Source organism: Heptranchias perlo, chromosome 1 (genome assembly GCF_035084215.1).
Source record: "Heptranchias perlo isolate sHepPer1 chromosome 1, sHepPer1.hap1, whole genome shotgun sequence".
NCBI classification, from domain to species: Eukaryota; Metazoa; Chordata; class Chondrichthyes; order Hexanchiformes; family Hexanchidae; genus Heptranchias; species Heptranchias perlo.
The window spans coordinates 93,514,115-93,534,338 of NC_090325.1; the positions used below are offsets into that span (position 1 = coordinate 93,514,115).

Consider the following 20,224-nt stretch of genomic DNA (forward strand, 5'->3'; position numbering starts at 1 on the left):
AAGGGGTATTTCCTAATTTCCCCCCCCCCACCCCCCATGTCAATGTGGAAAAACAATCATAAAAATGTTGATCTGTTTTACTTTTAAACAAAAAAACCAGTCAGATTTCCTGCCACAGTTAGAGCCCTGCTGCTTTGGGCCACCTTCCCTCCAGTACATGCCACTGATTTGAGAGGAATTGCAACTGTCCAGCATTGACTCCATATATTTTTAAGGGTCACAGTTTTGGAATGGCTTGGGAGTGGAAGTGCCTGAAATCCAGGAAAATACACTACTGGTATTGGGCAAATACTTTGAACAGAATATTCTTGCGTAGACTTTTCCTCATCTTTAACTAATAAAACGTGGCTGATCAGATTTCGTGAGACAGAGAATGGAAATTCATGAATGGAAAGAGTTGGGTCAACCATACTAAATGCATTTTATTAAAATGTGCTAATACCAGATAGTTGGAAAGACTGTTATATTTTACAACTGGGATGACTGCACTGTCCGAATGTGGAGGAATGTGTTGGTTGCATGTGTAGTTAGCCTACTTTCCATACTGTAGCACAATGTCGTTGAACACATTAAGCAGAGATGTATGGCGTTTGGTTCAGAGTAGTTCTATCTGGGATAGCTTGGTACTTTGAAGGCAGCTGCTGAGAGAGCGCTGTTTGCATCTTTGTTTCTATAGTCCAAGAGCCCAGAGAGCGCTGAAAAGAAGCGTCAGAATTACCTGGCCTATCGCAGCTTCCTGAATCGTGATGGACCTCGAGCTCTGGGGTCCAAAGAAATCCCCCAGGTAAGTTGGTAGAAAGGTGCAGAAGAAAGCAAAGCAAGATATTTGTAGTTATAAACAGGAGATGAGTTCCTTTTTATAATTTTAATGGAAACTAATGTTTTAAAACCAGCATATTCTATAGTGTTCTTTCATGCTAATAGACAGTATAATGTACAAAAATGTTTAAAATCCATTGCATGGTTTTATTGTATATGTTATCCTTATATAATCAGCCAAGATGCTAGGTTATTTTTAAATGTATAACAATCATTTGCTCTTGTTTTCTACAATTTGGATTTTATTATACCATTTGTGATGGTACAATACATAATTTCAAATTGTCCTTTAGACAGCATGGCATTCAATAAGTTGGGGAATCACTGGATGTCGTTTTTTTGTGCATTTAATGAAAACGCAACAGGCACTTGAATCTTTGTCTAAATCTGATATACATTCACTGTGCAGTATGGTTAACTATGAAGAGGACTGTAAGTGACTTCAGGAAGGCAAAGACAGGTTAATGGATTGGGCAGACAGATGCTAGATGAAACTTAATCAGAAAAATGTGAGGTGATTAATTTTGGGAGGGAGAATAAGGAGAGGAAATATGTTAAATGATAAACTTTTTAAAAATGGAGCAGAGACTTAGGGATTCAGATACCCAAATCTTTACAAGTGGGTTGACCAGTTGATCAAGGTTTTTTTTAAAAAAGCAGAGCTAATGCCAAATCTACGGTTAGGCACAGTTAGAACCTTTAAGAAGGATGTCAAAGCCATGGAGAGGGTGCAGAAGAGACTCACCTAAGATAGTATCAAGGATGAGAGACTAGAGAAGTTGAGGTTCTTTTTGTTAGAACAGAGGTGGTTAACAGGAGACCTGATGGAGGTGTTTTAGGAATGGTTTTGATTAGGTAATTAGGGAAAATCTATTTCCACTGGCTGGTGAGTTGGTAACTAGAGGGCATCAGTTTAAGATCATCACCAATAGAATAAAGGGCAAAGTTAGATTTTTTTTTATGCCTCAAACAGGGTGTGAGAAGATTATGGTTTTCAGTGGGAAGTGGATAAATATTTGAAAAAGAAAACTTGAAATGGGTACGGAGAAAAGTCAAGAGATTGGGACTAAGTGAATACTTTTTTTTGAAGAGAGTTGGCATGAGTGAGAAAGACAGAATGGCGTCCATCTGTACTGTAAAATTCTATGATTTTATTTGTTTATAGATTTGAAGTGGAAGAAAGCTGTGCTGGATACATAAATGTTTGCCAGAAGCACTGTGCTGCTCCTCCCCATAGCTCACTAGATTAGACTCTCTTCTCTCTTTTCCGCCCCCCCCCCCCCCCCCAAATATGGACCAGGAAGGTTCCAGATTCTTCCCCCGGCCTGTATTTAGTTAGCGGCAGCCAGGTAGCTTCAAATAACCTCAGGTTCGGGATGGCTACAAATGGCCTTAGTGTTCCTGGGCGGAGGGGAGGGGGGTTGGAATTGGCCACAGGTCTTGCTCCTGATTACAATCCAGAGATTTCCAATTAGGGAGTGTGCATGTAAAAGGGAATTGGATGGGGACAGGATTGGCTGTGATGTCCCAAAGTGAAATAGCTTGTGAACACTCCTTTGTATGTGAGCCTCAACAATAATGGCTAAGATATTTTCCAAAGCAGAAAGGGGAAGGAAGAAAATATCATCATTGAGCGAGTTTCGAAAAAAAAAAAGCATTTTGTAAATAAATAAGTCCTCATTGACCGTGGCATTGACAGTTACCCGGATATCTCTGGCAAGGACATGAGATAGGGCTTGTTTGAGGGATGTTGAGTGCCTTCCAAATGGGAGAGAGGGGGGAAAGGGCTTTTTCCCATTATGCGGGCTAAAAAAAAAAGGAAGGTTTGAAAAGATATCAGTCCAAAAGGCTGCAAATTGGAAATTTGCTGGAGCAGCAATATCTGACAGACCTCTCGCTGAGAGTGCTCAGTCAGCTTTCACTGCCGTATCCCATATTGCAGGCGCTCCCGTGAGAATAATTGTTTGAAGATCAGGGAGAAGGAAATACATGTTGGTCCTCTTGTTTGTGTTTTAATTCAAAGATATCTTTGGGCAAATGCAAGCTGAAAACTGAACTCTCTGTGCTCCCAGCCCAGATTGAAGTCTCCAGCCAACCAGGGTGATTGGTGTTGCTAGGAGAGGAAAGTGATGTTTGCACTGACCTCCACCTCAGCGCCCTCTGCATCTGCCATTCATTCCTCGTGCAATGGTCAGTAGCTGGCAGTCACCATTATAATTGGGATTATTGGTGATCAGGACCTCCTGTAGAAGCTGTTTTACCTAAGGGAGAAGGGAGCACCACATGCTACTGCAATAGTTACAATGCTACAACTTGCATGTTGGCAACTGCTGCATTTCTCCTCAAGTTTACTACTTTGTAGAATTTCCCATGGTACTTGTCTTCCAATCCTATTCACTCATTTGCTGAAAATTTCTCTTTACATTCAAGGTTCTTTAGATTGCATGTGCACATAACCTTCATGCTTTTACAGTGCAGTGCTTGAATCACTACATCTTGATGTTCTTCAATGGATCAGTGTAAGTCTTGTTTCTTTACATTCTTTGAAGAATTTGTTTCTTCACCTCTCTCAAATCGAAACCAACATGTAGCAATTCTTACCTTTTCGGCTACACCTTAGTCTTTCTTCGTTTACAGCCTTGGTGTCTCTTGTGATCTCAAATGGCAGTCCCATTGCTAAAGCTGCCTCCAGGAACTTTTTCCTCTTTCATGCCAATCACTTTCTTTTCTCTCACCAGCTCTTAATTCATTGTAGAGGCCAAGTCCATTATTGCTCCCATATAAAGGTAGGCTTTTCTAACACCTCTCTTGCACGCCTGGAAAGGATATTAAAACAAAACTTGGCACCTGTTAGGCAATTCTGCTACCTCTAGCCTCAAATCTATCTCTTGTCTCGCTTTGTCGCATCTTCTCACAAACATAAAGACCTCGTGCAAAGAGTGATTAGTATCTTCTGATTATAATGACTATTCAAATTCTTATCATTAAGGGAGCTGAGAACTGCTTGGAAGGACTTTCGTTCGTCATTACAGGAGTTCTGGAGTCCATGGAACGTGATGATGCCAAGTCTTTAATCGAGCGCCATGGAGGGAAGCTGACAGGAAATGTTAGTAGGAAAACAAATTACCTGGTGACTGGTCGAGAAGGTGGACGAGCAAAGCTGGACAAAGTGAGTACCTGTTGGTAGCACATGTTTAGTAATGTGAGCATTAGTCTTAGAAATGGTTGGAGGTACAATTGATACCAGTCGATGTATGAGTGGCGCTGATTCTGTGGCATTAAAGGTGGCCTTTGTGATCTTTAATATTGCCATTATAAAACTGTAGTGCAGTATTCTAACTACATACGAGATAGGGATCGTTTTTTCATAATTGCTGTCATGTTCTTCTTTGCCGACCTGAAGTTTGTAATATTGACATTCCATGACTTTTTGAAAGCACCACATAGATCCTCAATTAATCATTTTTCATTATGAATTTAAGCAGTGTTTTATTTTTTTTAAACAACATTTTTAGGCAGATAGTCTTGGAACAAAACAAATCGATGAAGATGGACTGCTGGATCTGATCCGTAGAATGCCAGGAAAGAGATCCAAGTATGAGATTGCAGCTGAAGATGAGGTCAGTTTTTGAAGAAATAAAGTACTCAATCTTCATGTCGTTCATATCTCCAAGATAGTAGAGCTATGAGCTAGTCAGGATTGGTGTCCTCATGATTAAAATAATAGTTAGTTGTATGCTTCTGTTATGGTGGTCAGTTTATGAAGTTAGTACATAATATCCACACTGTTTTCTCATGGGATGATAACCTGTGCCTACTTCATTGAATGCAGTTAATGCTCTTCCTTGGCCAGCCCACCAAGACTTAATGCAAGATAGAATCTGCCATTTCTCTCAAGTCTTGCAGGTGACTTGCCTGAGATTGATCTGTGATGAGTGGATTAACCTCATAAATCATGGTCATGAGTCACGCTCAGCTATAGGTTACATACGAACATATATACGAATTAAGAGCAGGAGTAGGGCATTCGGCCCCTCTAGCCTGCTCTGCCATTTGATAAGATCATGGCTGATCTGATTGTGACCTCAACCCTACTTTTCCATCTACCTACTATAACCTTTGACTCCCTTGTTAATCAGGAATCTATCCAACTCAGCCTTAAAAATATTCAGTGACCTGCCTCCACCACTCTCTGGGGAAGGGAGTTTCACAGACTCACGACCCTCAGAGAAAAAATTTCTCCTCAGCTCCGTCTTAAATGGAAGACCCCTTATTTTTAAACTAGCCCCTAGTTCTAGAGAGGAAACATCCTCTCAGCATCTATCTCTTCTAGTCCCCTCAGGATCTTATATGGTTCAATAAGATCACCTCTCATTCTTCTAAACTCCAGTGTATACAGGCACAACTTGTCCAACCTTTCCTCATAAGATAACCCCCTCATCCCAGGAATCAGTCGAGTGAACCTTCTCTGAACCACCTCTAAAGCAATTATGTCCTTTCTTAAATAAGGAGGCCAAAACTGCACACAGTATTCTAGATGTGGCCTCACCAATGCCCTGTACAACTGTAGCAAAACATCTCTACTTTTATATGCCATTCCCCTTGCAATAAATGACAACATTCCATTTGCTTTCCTAATCACTTGCTGTACCTGCATGTTAAGTTTTTGTGATTCATGTACTAGGACACCTAGATCCCTCTGTACCTCGGAGTTCTGCAATCTCTCTCCATTTAAATAATATACTGCTTTTCTATTCCTCCTGCCAACATGGACAAGTTCACATTTTCCCACATTATACTCCATCTGCCAAATTTTTGCCCGCTCACTTAACCTATGTATATTACTTTCTTACCTACCTTTGTATCATCAGCAAATTAAGCAACTATACATTCGGTCCCGTCATCCAAGTCATTGATATAGATTGTAAATAGTTGAGGCCCAAGCACTGATCCCTGTGGCACTCCACTCGTTACATCTTGCCAACCTGAAAATGACCCATTTATGCCTGTTCTCTGTTTCCTGTTAGCTAACCAATCCTTTATCCATGCTAATATGTTACCCCTTACACCATGAGCTCTTATTTTGTGTAGTAGCCTTTGATGTGGCACCTTGTCAAAAGCCTTCTGGAAATCCAAGTACACCACATCCACAGGATCCCCTTTATCCATGTTGCTTGTTACTTCCTCAAAGAACTCATAAGTTAGTCAAACACGATTTCCCTTTCACAGAGCTGTGTTGACTCTACTTGATTGCGTTGAGATTTTCTAAAGTGCCCTGCGATAACCTCCTTAATAGATTCTAGCATTTTCCCTATGAACAGATGTTAAGCTAACTGGCCTGTAGTTTCCTGCTTTCTGTGTCCCTCCTTTCTTGAATAGAGGAGTTACATTTGCTATTTTCCAATCTGATGGGACTCTTCCAGAATCTAGGGAATTTTGGAAAATGAATACCAATGCATCTACTACCTCTGCAGCCACTTCTTTTTAAGACCCTAGGATGAAGTCTGTCAGGACCTGGGGACTTGTCAGCTTTTAGTTCTAATAATTTTTTCAACACCTTTTCCCTGGTGATTGTAAATGTTTTAAGTTCCTCCCTCCCCTTCACCTCTTGAGTCACAATTATTTCTGGCATGTTATTGGTATCCTCTACAGTGAAGACGGATGCAAAATATCTGTTCAATTCATCCGCCATTTCCTTATTCTCCATTATTAATTCCCCAGACACACACTCTAGAGGACTCTCTCCCTTTTTAAATACTTGTAGAAACTCTTACTATATTTTTTTATATTTCTAGCTAGCTTTCTCTCTTACTCTAATTTCTCCTTCCTTGTTATTCTTTTAGTCATTCTTTGCTGATTTTTATATTCTGTCCACTCTTCTGACCTGCCACTAATCTTCGTGGAATTGTATGCTTTTCTTTCAATTTGATACTATCTTTAACTTCCTTAGTTAGCCACAGATGGTACGTCCTCCTCCTAGAGTCTTTCTTTCTCACTGGAATGTATCTTTGCTGAGTGTTATGAAATATCTCATTAAATGTCTGCCACTGCATCTCTACTGACCTATCCCTTAACCTAATTTCCCAGTTCACTTTAGCCAGCTCTGTCTTCATGCCCTCATAATTGCCCTTATTTAAGTTTAAAACACTAGTCTTAGACCTAATCTTTTCTCTCCCTCAAACTGAATGTGAAATTCAATCATAATGTGATCACTGCTGCCTAGAGGCTCCTTTTCAATGAGGTCATTAATTAATCCTGTCTCATTACACATTACCAGATCTAGAATAGCCTGATCTCTGGTTGGCTCTAGAACGTGCTGCTCGAAGAAACTGTCCCGAAAGCACTCTATGAACTCATCTTCCAGGCTACCTTTGCCAATCAGATTCTTCCAATCTAGATGTAGATCAAAATCTCACATGATTATCGCTGATCCTTTCTCACATGCCCCCATTATTTCTTCCTGTACACCCTGTCCTACAATGTGGTCACTGTTAGGGGGCCTATAAACTACTCCCACAAGTGACTTCTTGCCGTTACTATTTCTTATCTCTACCCAAACTAATTCTACATCTTGATCTTTAGAACTAAGGTAATTTCTCTCTATTATACTCATGTCATCCTTAATTAACAGAGCTACCCCTCCACCTTTTCCTAGCTTCATGTCCTTCCGAAATGTCAAGTACCCTTGAATATTCGGGTTCCAGCCTTTGTCATCTTGCAGCCACGTCTCTCTGTATTGGCTATCAGATCGTACATATTTATTTCTATTTGAGGTGTCGATTCATCAATTTTGTTACAGCTATTTATGTATTCTCATTATGCCATTAGTTGAGTAATTGATAAAATGCATTTTTAAAATTGGAACTAAATTGATTGCAGATTGGTTCTGATGTTGCTTTGATGTCTCTTGTCTATTTCTCTTCTCTTCCACCGCCCCCCCCCCCCCCCCAATTCCTGCAAAAATTTTGTGATGGTGTCACATTATATACATAAAAGTTTGTTTTTTGGGGTAATTCCTTCCCTTCCTGCAGTCTGCAAATCACTTTAGGGATTATGGAACATATTTTTCAGAGAATTTCTAGAGCGAGATTCTAAGAAAAATGGATGTCACTGATAAAAGCTGAGGGTGAAATCACTGAAGGAAGCCAAGGCCTTCGATCCAGACAGGGTGCAGCCTAGAGTACTTAAGGAAATTGCTAATGAATTTGGGCATGTTTTCGTGGGAATCCTTGGAAACGGGGAAGTAGGAGTAGAGAGGGAATGTGATGCCAATCTATTTTTTTTAAAAGGGGGAAACGGAGATCTTGGACATTTGGCCTTGTAGGGTGTTTTGGGGTTCTCACCCTATTGATCGGTGCAGATATCTGGTCCCCGGTCAAGCCAAGGAACACTTATACCTCATGGATTGGGGGTTCAGGAAAACGGGACTTGCGCTAACGCACCCGGTGATGGATCACGCAGTCAAATAGCACAGAGAACACACAAACTCGATGTTTGAATTGAATTGGAATGTTGGATTTATCATACAGTCAACACGAAGAAGATAATGACACAAACGGTCCTACACAGTACATTGAGTTACACACACCCACTACAGTACTTTATCCCGCTAAACTAAGAGGTTGGTGGGGACCCTGGAGACACCTATCACACACACACACACACGTATGGTCGAGGCTCACCAATTCTTTGCACTTGCAAGGTCTGGCTGACCGGTTCTCTCAAGTAGGGTTCGTTGGTTTCGCTGGAAGCTGCTCTCCTCCAAGAGACAGGCAGAACAAGAGGAGCAGAACACAAGAGCAAGCAAGAGCCAGAGAGAGAGTGGTTTCGAGTTTCCACCTATATTCCTCTCCTCTTACAATGGTCTTCGTCACTTAAATGAGGCACTTCATGTCCGTTTAAACAGTTCTTACAAAGTCCTTAAGAACCTTTGATGGCTTTTGATGGTCTCTCATCATGTTGCAATTGCTTTTCTCGATGGGCCATTGTTCTTCTACGATTCATTCTGATTGTTGATCACCTGGTATACAGGGCTGCTTTTGTATCCAATGTCCTAGGTGTTGATCGGTTTTGCTTTAAAACAAAGACATGGCCCCACCATGTCTGGAGCAGTTTCCTCTTTCAATGGCCTACTGCCTTTCTGATCGTTGACCACCTGCTATAGGTTTTGCATTAAAACAGAGACGTGTCTGAAGCAGTAATTCTCCCACATTCCACTGTGTGTGTGTTGTTGATTTGTCTGGTGACCTCTCACCTATCCTTCCATCTTAGGATTTTTGTCAATGGCCAAAGTTTTCCATACTCAGGGAAAAGGTGGAATTCCCAGAATTCTTACAGTTGCCCCTATAAGGAAGCGAGTCCCTTAAAGGACGTGGATTCCTCGAAACATACTTTTCCCTGGTTGATGCTTCCTGGTGCGGCGCGTGTGAGAGTCCCCCCCCCCGCCCCCAGCGATGCCAACCAAGCTCTCCCTCCCCCGTTACACTAACTTGGGGAGCCATTGCCTTGTCCATTTCCCCCCTCAGTTACATACACATTTTCAAAATTAACTTAACTGTACATGTGAAACATTACATCACAAACACCAGCTTCTGACCTTACGTTACAGAAGATGCCCTTTGGTCAAACTTTTGTCTACAGAGGATTGTACAAGCTTTTGGACTTTTCATTACAGAGAACTAAAAACCTTTAATTGCAGAGTTTAAAACATCTCATCAGAGCTTGTCGTGCATCTCATGGGCTGTACATTGGGGCCCCGGTGGGTCTTTCCAGCAACCAGTCCTGTCTGTGCCGGAGAGTGTCTCGATTCCCCACGCAAGCTTTTCGTATCAGGTACAGAACCATGAGACGCTGTAACACAACCAGAACATGTGAAATTATTCGGATCCACAGTGGGATCTCTATATTTAAACCGAAGTCTCCCCACGGTGGCGATACCATATCCAGGATCGCTGTCCCTATCTCTCTACTGTGCTGTTCCAGTTTGTAAAAATAAGCCTGAACCATTCCACTGCTTTAACCAAGGCTGTGAGGTGATCAGGCAGAGGTGGGATGTCATACCCAAACGTGGCCAGATACCTCTGCAATTTCCCACGGAATCATTGATTTCCAACCGTAACTGCCTCCCTGCGATCGGAAGCAGTTGCTCATTCCCAATCTGTACTTTGGTGCTGGGCCTAAAGCAGACGGTGCTTTTGGTCACACGACACCACGTGTCCTCGTGAACCCTGTACCTGTCCACCCCCGCGGTGACACAATACGTACCGTTCCCGGAGTATGCCACCTGAGGCGATGCGTGATCCCCATCCAACGCCTCCATGGTACAACTCAACAGTTCCGTTCCCTCTGATTTAAACCCACACACTGGTTGATCAAACAGGTTCAGATGCTGAGGGCACAAGACAAGGTGTTCCCCATGCATCTGACATCCCTGCAGGTCACTCCCACCCACACCGTGCTCCCACTGGATCACGTATGCTGGGACCTCCCGGTGTCGCACATGGACACCGTTCCTTATTACCCCAATGTTCTCAACTCGGTATACCGGCGCAGGCCTCTGACCCCTGCTGAGGACCGGTAACCGTAACACTATCCCCATAATTGTGTGGTTCGACCGGCCGCAGTCCATCGGAACTGGGAACGCTTCCGAGGCCGACCGAAGCTGACACAAACTCAGCTCGTTGTGGTACAGACTGATCGCTGCGAGGTGCCGGTTCGTGACCCATGAAGAGACGCGACCTTCCCTAAGGTCTTCCAAATTACTGCGTCCTTCATTTAACAGCCAGGCACCGTAAAACACTCAAGCGTCATTCCGCACCGCCTGAGCAGAGGCATTCTTATCTTCCCTCATTAAAGTGTTTATGGTTCTAGCATGAGACTCGAGCTGGGCAATCACTTCGCTCCAGTGGATGGTCATTGCTTGGTCCTCATGCAACTCATTCGTAACGATCTCGTTCCCGTCCCCCAGGACCTTTTGCAACTGGTTCCTGAGGGTGTTTATCTGCACCTGTAACTCAGCATTATCCAGACTGTTAATCACCGACATTCCTGTACTGAACGCAGTCGCTGCATCGTTTATCAGTCCACGCTTGGACCTACTAGAACCGGTGCCCTCCCTGGGGCTTCTCTCAACATTTGAGTGATCCTCACTGTAGCTTAATTCATAGAACTGATGGTACATGGTTCTGAGCAATGTCTCGTACAATTTCTCCGTCTCTACCGGGCACCATGATGGTAACTGGACTCGCGTGAGGCTCAGAATCACCTGAGGTGATCTGATGGTGTACCTCGTGGTATAATACCCTTCCCGTGGGAACTAACACTAACCCATTCCCGGGACCCGGTGTGGTGTGCGGACAAGCTGTCTCATCTTCCCTAACCAGTCGGGGTGTTGGCGGGGGCCTCTTCTCCTGCGTCACAAGCTCGGGGGCATTTATTGTGTTGTAGGGATCCAGGGACACACAGGAAATGTGACTCCTGTACCATCCCATACCTGTCCCTTCGTCCTGCCATTGCCTCTGGAAGGCAATTGACGCACCCTTCGGACAGACCCACAACGATCCCCACACACACACATAAATCCCTTGTTCCTCCTTCCACCACTTGTTCCAACACACTTCTACACCCCCTTGTTTCCCTGTGATAGTCCGGTAGGTGTCCACCAAACTCACCCCCGCGGCATCGCAAAAGCCCCGGCTAGTTTCCCTGTAGTCGTGGGTGGCTTTGTCGACAACCATGTATATAGTAGTGGTCGCTCCTTCTCACCCCTACCCTGGCCTCTTCCTCGTCGTCCCACATGATCGGTGGGAGACCACGGCTCGCCAACGAGGACACCCGACCTGTGCCGTCCTTCACCTTGGCTGCCGTTCTCTCCTTCCTAGGAGTATATAGCTTGCACTGATTGATGTGCAGCCATCTCGTCCTCCTGGGGAGCTTCACTGCATAAACCATGGGGCTAGCCTTATCTACGATGTTAAATGGCCCCATGTACAGTGGCTCGAACACCCCTACGTGGGCGTAGTTACGGACCATCACCTGGTCTCCGACCTTCCATTCCTGGCAGCGCTGTGGCTCCAGCAGTAACTGATTCTGCCTGTGCTGCCTCCCTATATTACCTGCAGCTTGCAGGTAAATCGCCCGCAGCGTGTCGTGACGATTACTGACAAACCGGTCTTGCTTCACTTCCCTGAGCTGCGTCTCATTCAAGCCTGGTGCTAACAAATGCGTGGGGGTCCTCATCTCTCTCCCCGTCATTAACTGGTGTGGGGAATACCCGGTGCTCCGGGACGGGCTGGCCCGTACCCCAATGAGGATCGTAGGAAGGGCCAATCTCCTTCCTTAATCTCTCCTTCAGGGTCTGGTTCATGCGTTCCACAATTCCTGACGACTGGGGATTGTGGGACACATGCCACTTCCCCTGTATCCCCAAAAGCTGAAGCGTGGCCTGCATTACCCTTCCAGTAAAGTGGCTCCCCTGGTTGGACTCCACCACATGTGGCAACCACCACCGGGAGAACACCTCGCGGTTGCTAATGCTGTGGCCGACCTGCAGGGGAACGCTTCCACCCACTTCGAAAACACATCTACCACCACTAGACAATGCCTGTGCCCCCAACTTGTGGTCGGCAGCGGCCCGATGTAATCGATTTGCAGGGACCGCCATGGCCCCTCTACCCTTCTAACGTGGCCCAAAACTGCCTTCCTTCGCTGGGGATTGGGGTTGTTCGACGCGCACACCAAACGGTGTGTGCAGAACTCCCTTCCGTCCCCTCTAAGTTGAGGCCACCACCCGGCCTCTTCTACCCGCTTCCACGTTGTCTCTGGCCCGGGGTGCCCTGCTCCTGGTCCCCCGTGTGCCAACTGGAGGAAGTCCTCCCGGTGCTGCTCCGGGACTACCCATTTGTCCCCCTTAAACATCATTCCTTGTTTCAACGTTACATCGGCCGCTCCATACGGCCCTTGTACATTCTTTCCTTCTTTCAACGCCCCTATGACCGCCTTGATCTCGGGGTCCTGCTCTTGCATCCGGTGCAGGTCTGGGGCTAACACTACCCCTTGTGTCCCTCCTTTGTCTCGAATCGCCCCTATCTGATAGAGGTCCCATACTTCTCCCTCTCTGGCCCCCTTCTTGGCCAGCTCGTCTGCCCTAGAATTCCCCTTCCATCGGGGCTCATTCTTTGAGTGGGCCTTAAACTTATGGATATAAAACCCTTCCTTCCCCTCAACGGCGCTCAGGATTCTCCTTAATAATGGTGCTGTTACTGGGGGCTTCTCATCCGCCGCTTTGAAACCACGGTGGCTCCAGATCGGCAGATACTCAGTACACGAGTTACACGTGAACATAGAAACTGAGCAAATGGTGTAAGGAGGGGGAAACAGCGCAGGGTGCGTGACCACGTACGCTACCGCCGCGAGTTATGCTTGTTGGGCGCTCATTTTTGCCGGGAGTTTAATTGCCCTTTCCACCTGGTTCTCGGGGTCATAAATCCCACAACCTGTGAGCCTCTCTCCCTTCACCACCGAACTGGACCCATCAACATAGATATCCCGGCCGGTAGGATAAATACCGGCCTTGAAACCTATGTCCTGGTCCCAAACCCCCTCGACCGAGCACCTATGGGGCTCTCCCGTATAAAGGAGGTTCAGCGCCAAGCGGGGCTCCGTGAGTCCCTGCACTTTCAGATTTAACTGAGACAGAAGCAAGGTCCAGCGTGCAATGCGAGCACCGCTCACTGTGCCGTCCTTGATCCTGCCGTCCAGCAGCATCTGAGTGGGGGTGTGATGGTTAATAGAGTTATCTGGGATAACCCCGTGAAGAGCTGGAAGCGCTTCATGGCCCAATGCGTGGCCAAGAGGTGCCGCTCACAGTCGGAGTACCCCCCGCTCTACATCGGTGAGGACTCGGGAGGCCTACACTACGGGCTTCAGCTTGCCGTGCTGCTCCTGCAGCAGCACTGCCTCCAAGCTGTCCTCGCCCTCAGCTACATCCAGTGAGAAGTCCTCCCACTCATTTACAGCCCCTAGTGCTGGTGCTGTCAGGAGATCTCCTTTGAGGCGCTCAAACGCTGCCCTGCAGTTGGAATCCCACTCCCATTCGACTCCCTTGTGGAGGAGCCGAAGTAGAGGGGCTGCTGTGGTGGCGTAGCCCTCAATAAAGTCTCGGCAGTACCCGGTGAGTCCCAGAAAAGACCTTACCCCCATAATGTCCTTTGGCTCCGGCAACTCCCGTATCGCCTCCCTCCTTGCCTCATCTATTGCTCTCTCTCCTGCCCGTATGGTCAGACCCAGAAACTTGACCTCCTCCTGACCAATCTGGGCTTTTTTTGGGGTTAACCTTCAACCCCGCCTCCCTGAGCAGCCCAAGTAACTCGTCTAATAGGGCCCCATGCTCCTCCTTCCCTTCTGAGAAGAGCAAGAGGTCATCTACATACTGTACCATCTGGTGGGGTTGGCTGAACGCCTTCAGGGCTTCAGCCATGCTCTGGTGGAAAATGGACTGGCAATTATGAAACCCCTGGGGTAGGCACGTCCACGTGTACTGCTGTCCCTTGAACGTGAACACGAACTTGTACTGGTCCTCCCTTTTCAGGGGTATGGACCAGAACCCGTTGGAAATGTCCAGCACCGTAAACACAGTAGCGGTGGCTGGAATTCCTACTATCAACTCGGCTACGGCTGCGACCGTGGGCGCGCATGCTGGGATATTTTTGTTGAGGACGCGATAGTCCACCGTGGCTCGCCACGACCCGTCCGGTTTCTTAACCGGCCACAATGGCGAGTTCACGTGGGTTGCTATCGTTCTCAACACCCCCTGCTCTACAAGGGATCCCAGTGCTGTCTCCAGGTCTGCCTCGGCTTCCTTCCCGTACTGCTTATGTGGCCGTGACATCGGGTCCCCCTTGACCCGGACCTCCATTTCCGTCATTCGACCACAATCATGCTTGTGCGAGGCGAACGCTGCTGAGTTCGCCTGCACAATCCCTTGGAACGGGGCTGGGGTGCTTGCGACCAGATCCCCCAGGTCGTAGCTCTCCTTCTGCCGCAAGGTGCAGCAGCTCCCCTCGCTATCTCTTGGGATAACAAACACTTCCTCTGCCTTCTCGGAACCCCCCGCTCCCCACAAGCAGTGGTTCCGGAGATCCACTATCACTCGGTGTGCCAACATAAAGTCGTCCCCGAGGACACCGGATCTCGGCTGCTTCCACCTGAGAAGCACCACCTTCCACCGTGTGCGAAGGGTACCCAGGTGGACCTCTAGAGGCTTGGAAATCGCGCCCGCCTGCTCGTCTCCTGTGAAGCCCACTAGGTCGAACGGCTTCCCGCTGGACGGGGGTGAAGTTGGCCGGGTTATCATCTTTGATCACCGTGCTCGATGCCCCGGTGTCAATCAGGTACTCCCCCTTGACCCCCTCCACCTCCATGTCCACGCAGGGTCTGCCCCATTCGTCATAGTGCAACGGACACAGGAGTACGGGCTGGGCGCTCTCTAGTCAGGGCTGTGGGGGTGCGACGGGCTGTGCTGGGCACGGCTGCGTCCAGCTTCCCCTTCCCCTGTGCCAGGACCTGTCTCACGGCACACATCAACAGGGCGAGTTCCTGAGCATCGCCCTCCTGGTAGGGTCTCTGCACCGGCCGTGGCCCGTCTTCCCACACCCGAAGCATGTTAAGTTTGAGGGCCCACTACCCCCCATCGGTGCGCCACTCCTTTTTCCGCTCTATCGGGGGCCCACTACCCCCTTCATGACGCCATTCTCTCCTTTTCTCCCCGTGATGAGCCTCATAGAGTTTCCCCTTCCCCTTTGGCTCATCCCCGGTGTCATTCTGGTACACCGCTGTGAGCCAGCGCACCCCCACTTCCTCGGTAAGATTGGGGTCTTCCCCGTCGAACCAGTTGTCGATGCGCTGCCGCACCCTTGATCGTTAGTTCGCCATCAATGGAATCACGTAGTCACTCTGCAACTGCCCTCTGTCCCCGTTATCTGCCGACGGGCCGAACTTCTGCTGTCGCAGAGGGCACATGGGTCGCCTAGGCTTGACCGGACCCTCTAGGCTTCCCTTTCCCGGAAGCTCCCCTGCCCTCACTGGACCTACCAGGGGCCTCCCTCTGCTCCCAACGGAGCGTCCAGACCAATTCGGGTCTTCCAGACATCCTCTACCCATGGGATCCTCGAGCCTCCCTGGAACCTCTGGACTTCCCATGTCCCCGAGATTCCCTGACATCACCGGACCATCGGGGTCTCTCGCATACCCGGGGTACCCGGACTTCGTCAGGCCTTCCTGGTTCCCCGCACCCATGGGATCCTCGGGTCTCCCTGGCCCCGTCGGACCATCGGGGACACTCAGCACCGTCCTTTGGGGTAGGCTCCCCCCCGTCAGTCCCACCCTGGGACCCTACGGCCACCCTCACCTCTGGTTCCGCTATGCTACCTCCCCATCGTCTCCCATCCCTGGCCACCGAGGCTGCCCCTGGCGCTACCAGACACACCATTCCTCTGGCATTGGACAGAGCTTGGGTTAACTCCTGAATCCTTTCCTAGCACAGACTGTGATCTGTCTCCCTCCCTGGGTCGTTTCATTCATCACCATATAGGCGCCCCTCGTATCCCTGAGACGCTCTTCTACTCTGCATTCTCATACTCTAATGCCCGTATTTCATTCCGACTGTTCCTAACCAGGGTTCTTGCCTCGGTCAGCTCACCCCTTAGGAATTCTACCTCGGTCCGGGAGGCTTTTACTTGGTTACTCATCTCACGCTCTGTGTAGTGGAGCCTTTCTAACAACTGGCTCGACACTACACCCCTTGCTTCTGCTTCCCTATCCGCTGCCTCTAGTTCCTGCTCTAGCCGGTCCAGCTGCTCTCAACAGCTGGACTTCTTTCACTAGACACAGCAACCAAACGGCCTTCTCCTGAGACTTCTTATGGTCTTTGGACCCCGTCCACACCGCCGCACTCTGTTGCAGGCAGCTGGAGTGTACCAAGTCCAGAACCCACTGCTTAGCCACATTAATCTTTGTGTAGGCATACCTGTTAATCTGCCTTTCCATCCCTTTCAATTCTACTGTGCTATGACTCAGTGATCCAACGGGCACACTGCCTGTTTCTCCTGGCTGGCTCGCCATTTCCTTGTAGGGTGTTTTGGGGTTGTTCTCACCCTATTGATTGGTGCAGATATCTGTGTCCCCGGTCAAGCCAAGGAACACTTATACCTCACGGATCGGGGTTCAGGAAAACGGGACTTACGCTAACGCACCCGGTGATGGATCATGCAGTCGAATAGCACAGAGAACACAAACTCGGTGTTTGAATTGAATTGGAATGTTGGTTTTATTATACCGTCAACACGAAGAAGATAATGACACAAACGGTCCTACACAGTACATTGAGTTACACACACCCACTACAGTACTTTATCCTGCTAAACTAAGAGGTTGGTGGGGACCCTGGAGACACCTATCACACACATACACGTATGGTCGAGGCTCACCAATCCTTTGCACTTGCAAGGTCTGGCTGACCGGTTCTCTCAAGTAGGGTTCATTGGTTTCGCTGGAAGCTGCTCTCCTCCAAGAGACAGGCAGAACAAGAGGAGCAGAACACAAAAGCAAGAGCCAGAGAGAGAGAGAGAGAGAGAGAGAGGGGTTTCGAGTTTCCACTTATATACCCCTCCTCTTACAATGGTCTTCGTCACTTAAATGAGGCACTTCATGTCTGTTTAAACAGTTCTTACAAAGTCCTTAAGAACCTTTGATGGCTTTTGATGGTCTCTCATCATGTTGCAATTGCTTTTCTCGATGGGCCATTGTTCTTCTACGATTCATTCTGATTGTTGATCACCTGGTATATAGGGCTGCTTTTGTATCCAACGTCCTAGGTGTTGATCGGTTTTGCTTTAAAACAAAGACATGGCCCCACCATGTCTGGAGCAGTTTCCTCTTTCAATGGCCTACTGCCTTTCTGATCGTTGACCACCTACTGTAGGTTTTGCATTAAAACAGAGACGTGTCTGAAGCAGTAATTCTCCCACATTCCACTGTGTGTGTTGTTGATTTGTCTGGTGAGCTCTCACCTATCCTTCCATCTTAGGATTTTAGGCAATGGCCAAAGATTTCCATACTCGGGGAATATCCCAGAATTCTTACAGCCTCACATCCATCTTGGGGAAAGTAGTGGTGGAGGGGGGCGGTCCTGAAGGAACAAATGGTGAACCGCCAGGAAAGATGTAGAACAATAAGAGGGGGCCAGCATAGCTTATGGGAGGGACATCATGTCTGAAGAATTTCTTGAGTTCTTTGAGCAGTTACCACCTTGTGGACAGGGGGAACTCAGTGGATGTTTATTTAAATTTCAGCAAAGCTTTTAATACGGTGCCACATAGGAGATTGGTCCACAAGGTTGGAAGGCATGGCACAGGTGGAGTGCTTCTGAAATGGATCGAGAAATTGGCTGAAACAGGAAGCAAGGGTGGTTGTACATGGAGCTGGATAGGCATGGAAGGAGGTATCTAGTGGGGTTCCTCGGATCAGTGTTGGGGTTGTTATTGTCTATAATGGTCATGAAAGTGACTTAGAAGTGGGAAGGGACACAAAACTCAAGTTTGCAGATGATACCAAACTGGGAGGGACTGCGATAGGGAACAGGCTGATAAAAACCCACTAAGAGGCTGGAAAGATTGGGGACCTGGGCTGATGAGTGGAAGATATCATAATGAGGACAAATGCAAAGCAATGAGATTGGGAAAAGATAATTAAAAAAAATTAATATAAGCTAAATGGTATACTGCAGGACACAACAAAGGAGAAGGATTTGAGGGAGCAGGTGGATAGATTGCTGATGCCATCAGTAAAAGTGTGGAACAGCAGTGAAGTCAACTAATAGGATCTTAGTCAGAGGAAGAGTGCAAATCTAACTCGTGTTGGTCTGGGCCCACCTGAAGTACTTGATGGTTCTGGTCACTGAATTATGAGAAAGACATCCAGGCATTGGAGAGGATGGAGCTCTATTTATAAAACCCAAAATTCTATTGGCTTTATATGCTTGAACTTGCACTTTAGGGAATTATATATTTCAACCCCTTTGTGTTTCCTGTTAATCCACACCCTTCGATGTCTTCCATTAAGTGTATACTCTCATTCCTTCTTTCTTTCTGCCAAAATGTACTACCCCTCACTTATCCACATTAAATTGTATCTGTCACCTGTCTGCCATTCTGTTAACCTGTCTGTCTTCCTGAAGTCTTTTACAGTCCTTACTGTTGTCAAACCTCCTACTGCTGTGTTGCCAGCCAAGGTTTAAATTGTGTTCTCTATACCCAAGCTCAAATCATCTATATATGCCAAGAACAAAAATGAACCCAACATTGACTCCTGGGGTACATCTCTTCCCACCCATCTCCAGTCTGATCAAAACCTATTCATCCTAATTCTTTGTTTCTATCCATGCTGCTACATTTCCATTTATACCATATACCGGAATTTTCTAACCAATCTCTTGAGACATCTTATCAAATGCCTTCTGAAAATGATCAGATATGGAAAACGTCTCACCTAGTCCAGAAACACCCTCGACCACTGCTCTGACTGAGATCAGCTAATTCACCACAAACCAGGGATCAAACCTGGGACCTTGGTTTGTGTGGCTGAGTACCACATTGCATGAGGTATTTTTGTAATGAGAATAATCCTGGTATTTGTACATTAGTAGGGTTTAGTTCTTTCACTTTTCATTCTACAGTATATTATAATTCTCATTCCCACGTATAGACAGCTGCTTTCCTGGAATAAGGCCTTTAATTGCCAAACCCAAATATATCTATGGAACCTTTGATTGTACATTTGTTGAATCAAACACTTCCAACATGTATCTCTGAGAGGCCCCAATACGTGCAGCTGTGATCTCGTGATACGTCCTATGGTAATTTAGGTTCCTATTGATTAGTGGCACAGTTTAACCCCCCTCTTGGGAAAACAGAAAGATACTGTTTGCCCACAAGTTCCACTTTAATACTCCTACATAATTAATTTGAAGATACTGTTGTGACTCGTTTAAAGACTAGTTGTGACTTGGTTATACCGCACCTGGAGTACGGTGAACAGTTCTGGGCACCGTACCTTCGGAAGGACATACTGGCCTTGGAGGGAGTGCAGCATAGGTTTACTAGAATGATACCCGGACTTCAAGGGTTCAATTACGAGGAGAGATTGCACAAATTAGGGTTGTATTCTCTAGAGTTTAGAAGGTTAAGGGGTGATCTGATCGAAGTTTATAAGATATTAAGGGGAACAGATAGGGTGGATAGAGAGAAACTATTTCCGCTGGTTGGGGATTCTAGGAGTAGGGGGCACAGTCTAAAAATTAGAGCCAGACCTTTCAGGAGTGAGATTAGAAAAAATTTGTACACACAAAGGA

At 47.0% G+C, this 20,224-nt stretch overlaps 1 protein-coding gene across 3 annotated transcripts in view; it reads left to right on the plus strand.

Annotated features, from left to right (window-relative positions):
- The window catches only part of rfc1 (replication factor C (activator 1) 1), a 99,290-nt gene that overhangs the window by 47,445 nt on the left and 31,621 nt on the right, over window positions 1-20,224 (plus strand). For 2 of the 3 annotated variants that reach the window (XM_067988687.1, XM_067988695.1), the window contains exons 10-12: window positions 677-784; window positions 3,809-3,988; window positions 4,335-4,439. In XM_067988687.1, coding sequence (XP_067844788.1) covers window positions 677-784; window positions 3,809-3,988; window positions 4,335-4,439 — 393 coding nt within the window. The remainder of the gene's footprint in view (window positions 1-676; window positions 785-3,808; window positions 3,989-4,334; window positions 4,440-20,224) is intronic. The other variant, XM_067988705.1, reaches the window with a different exon arrangement.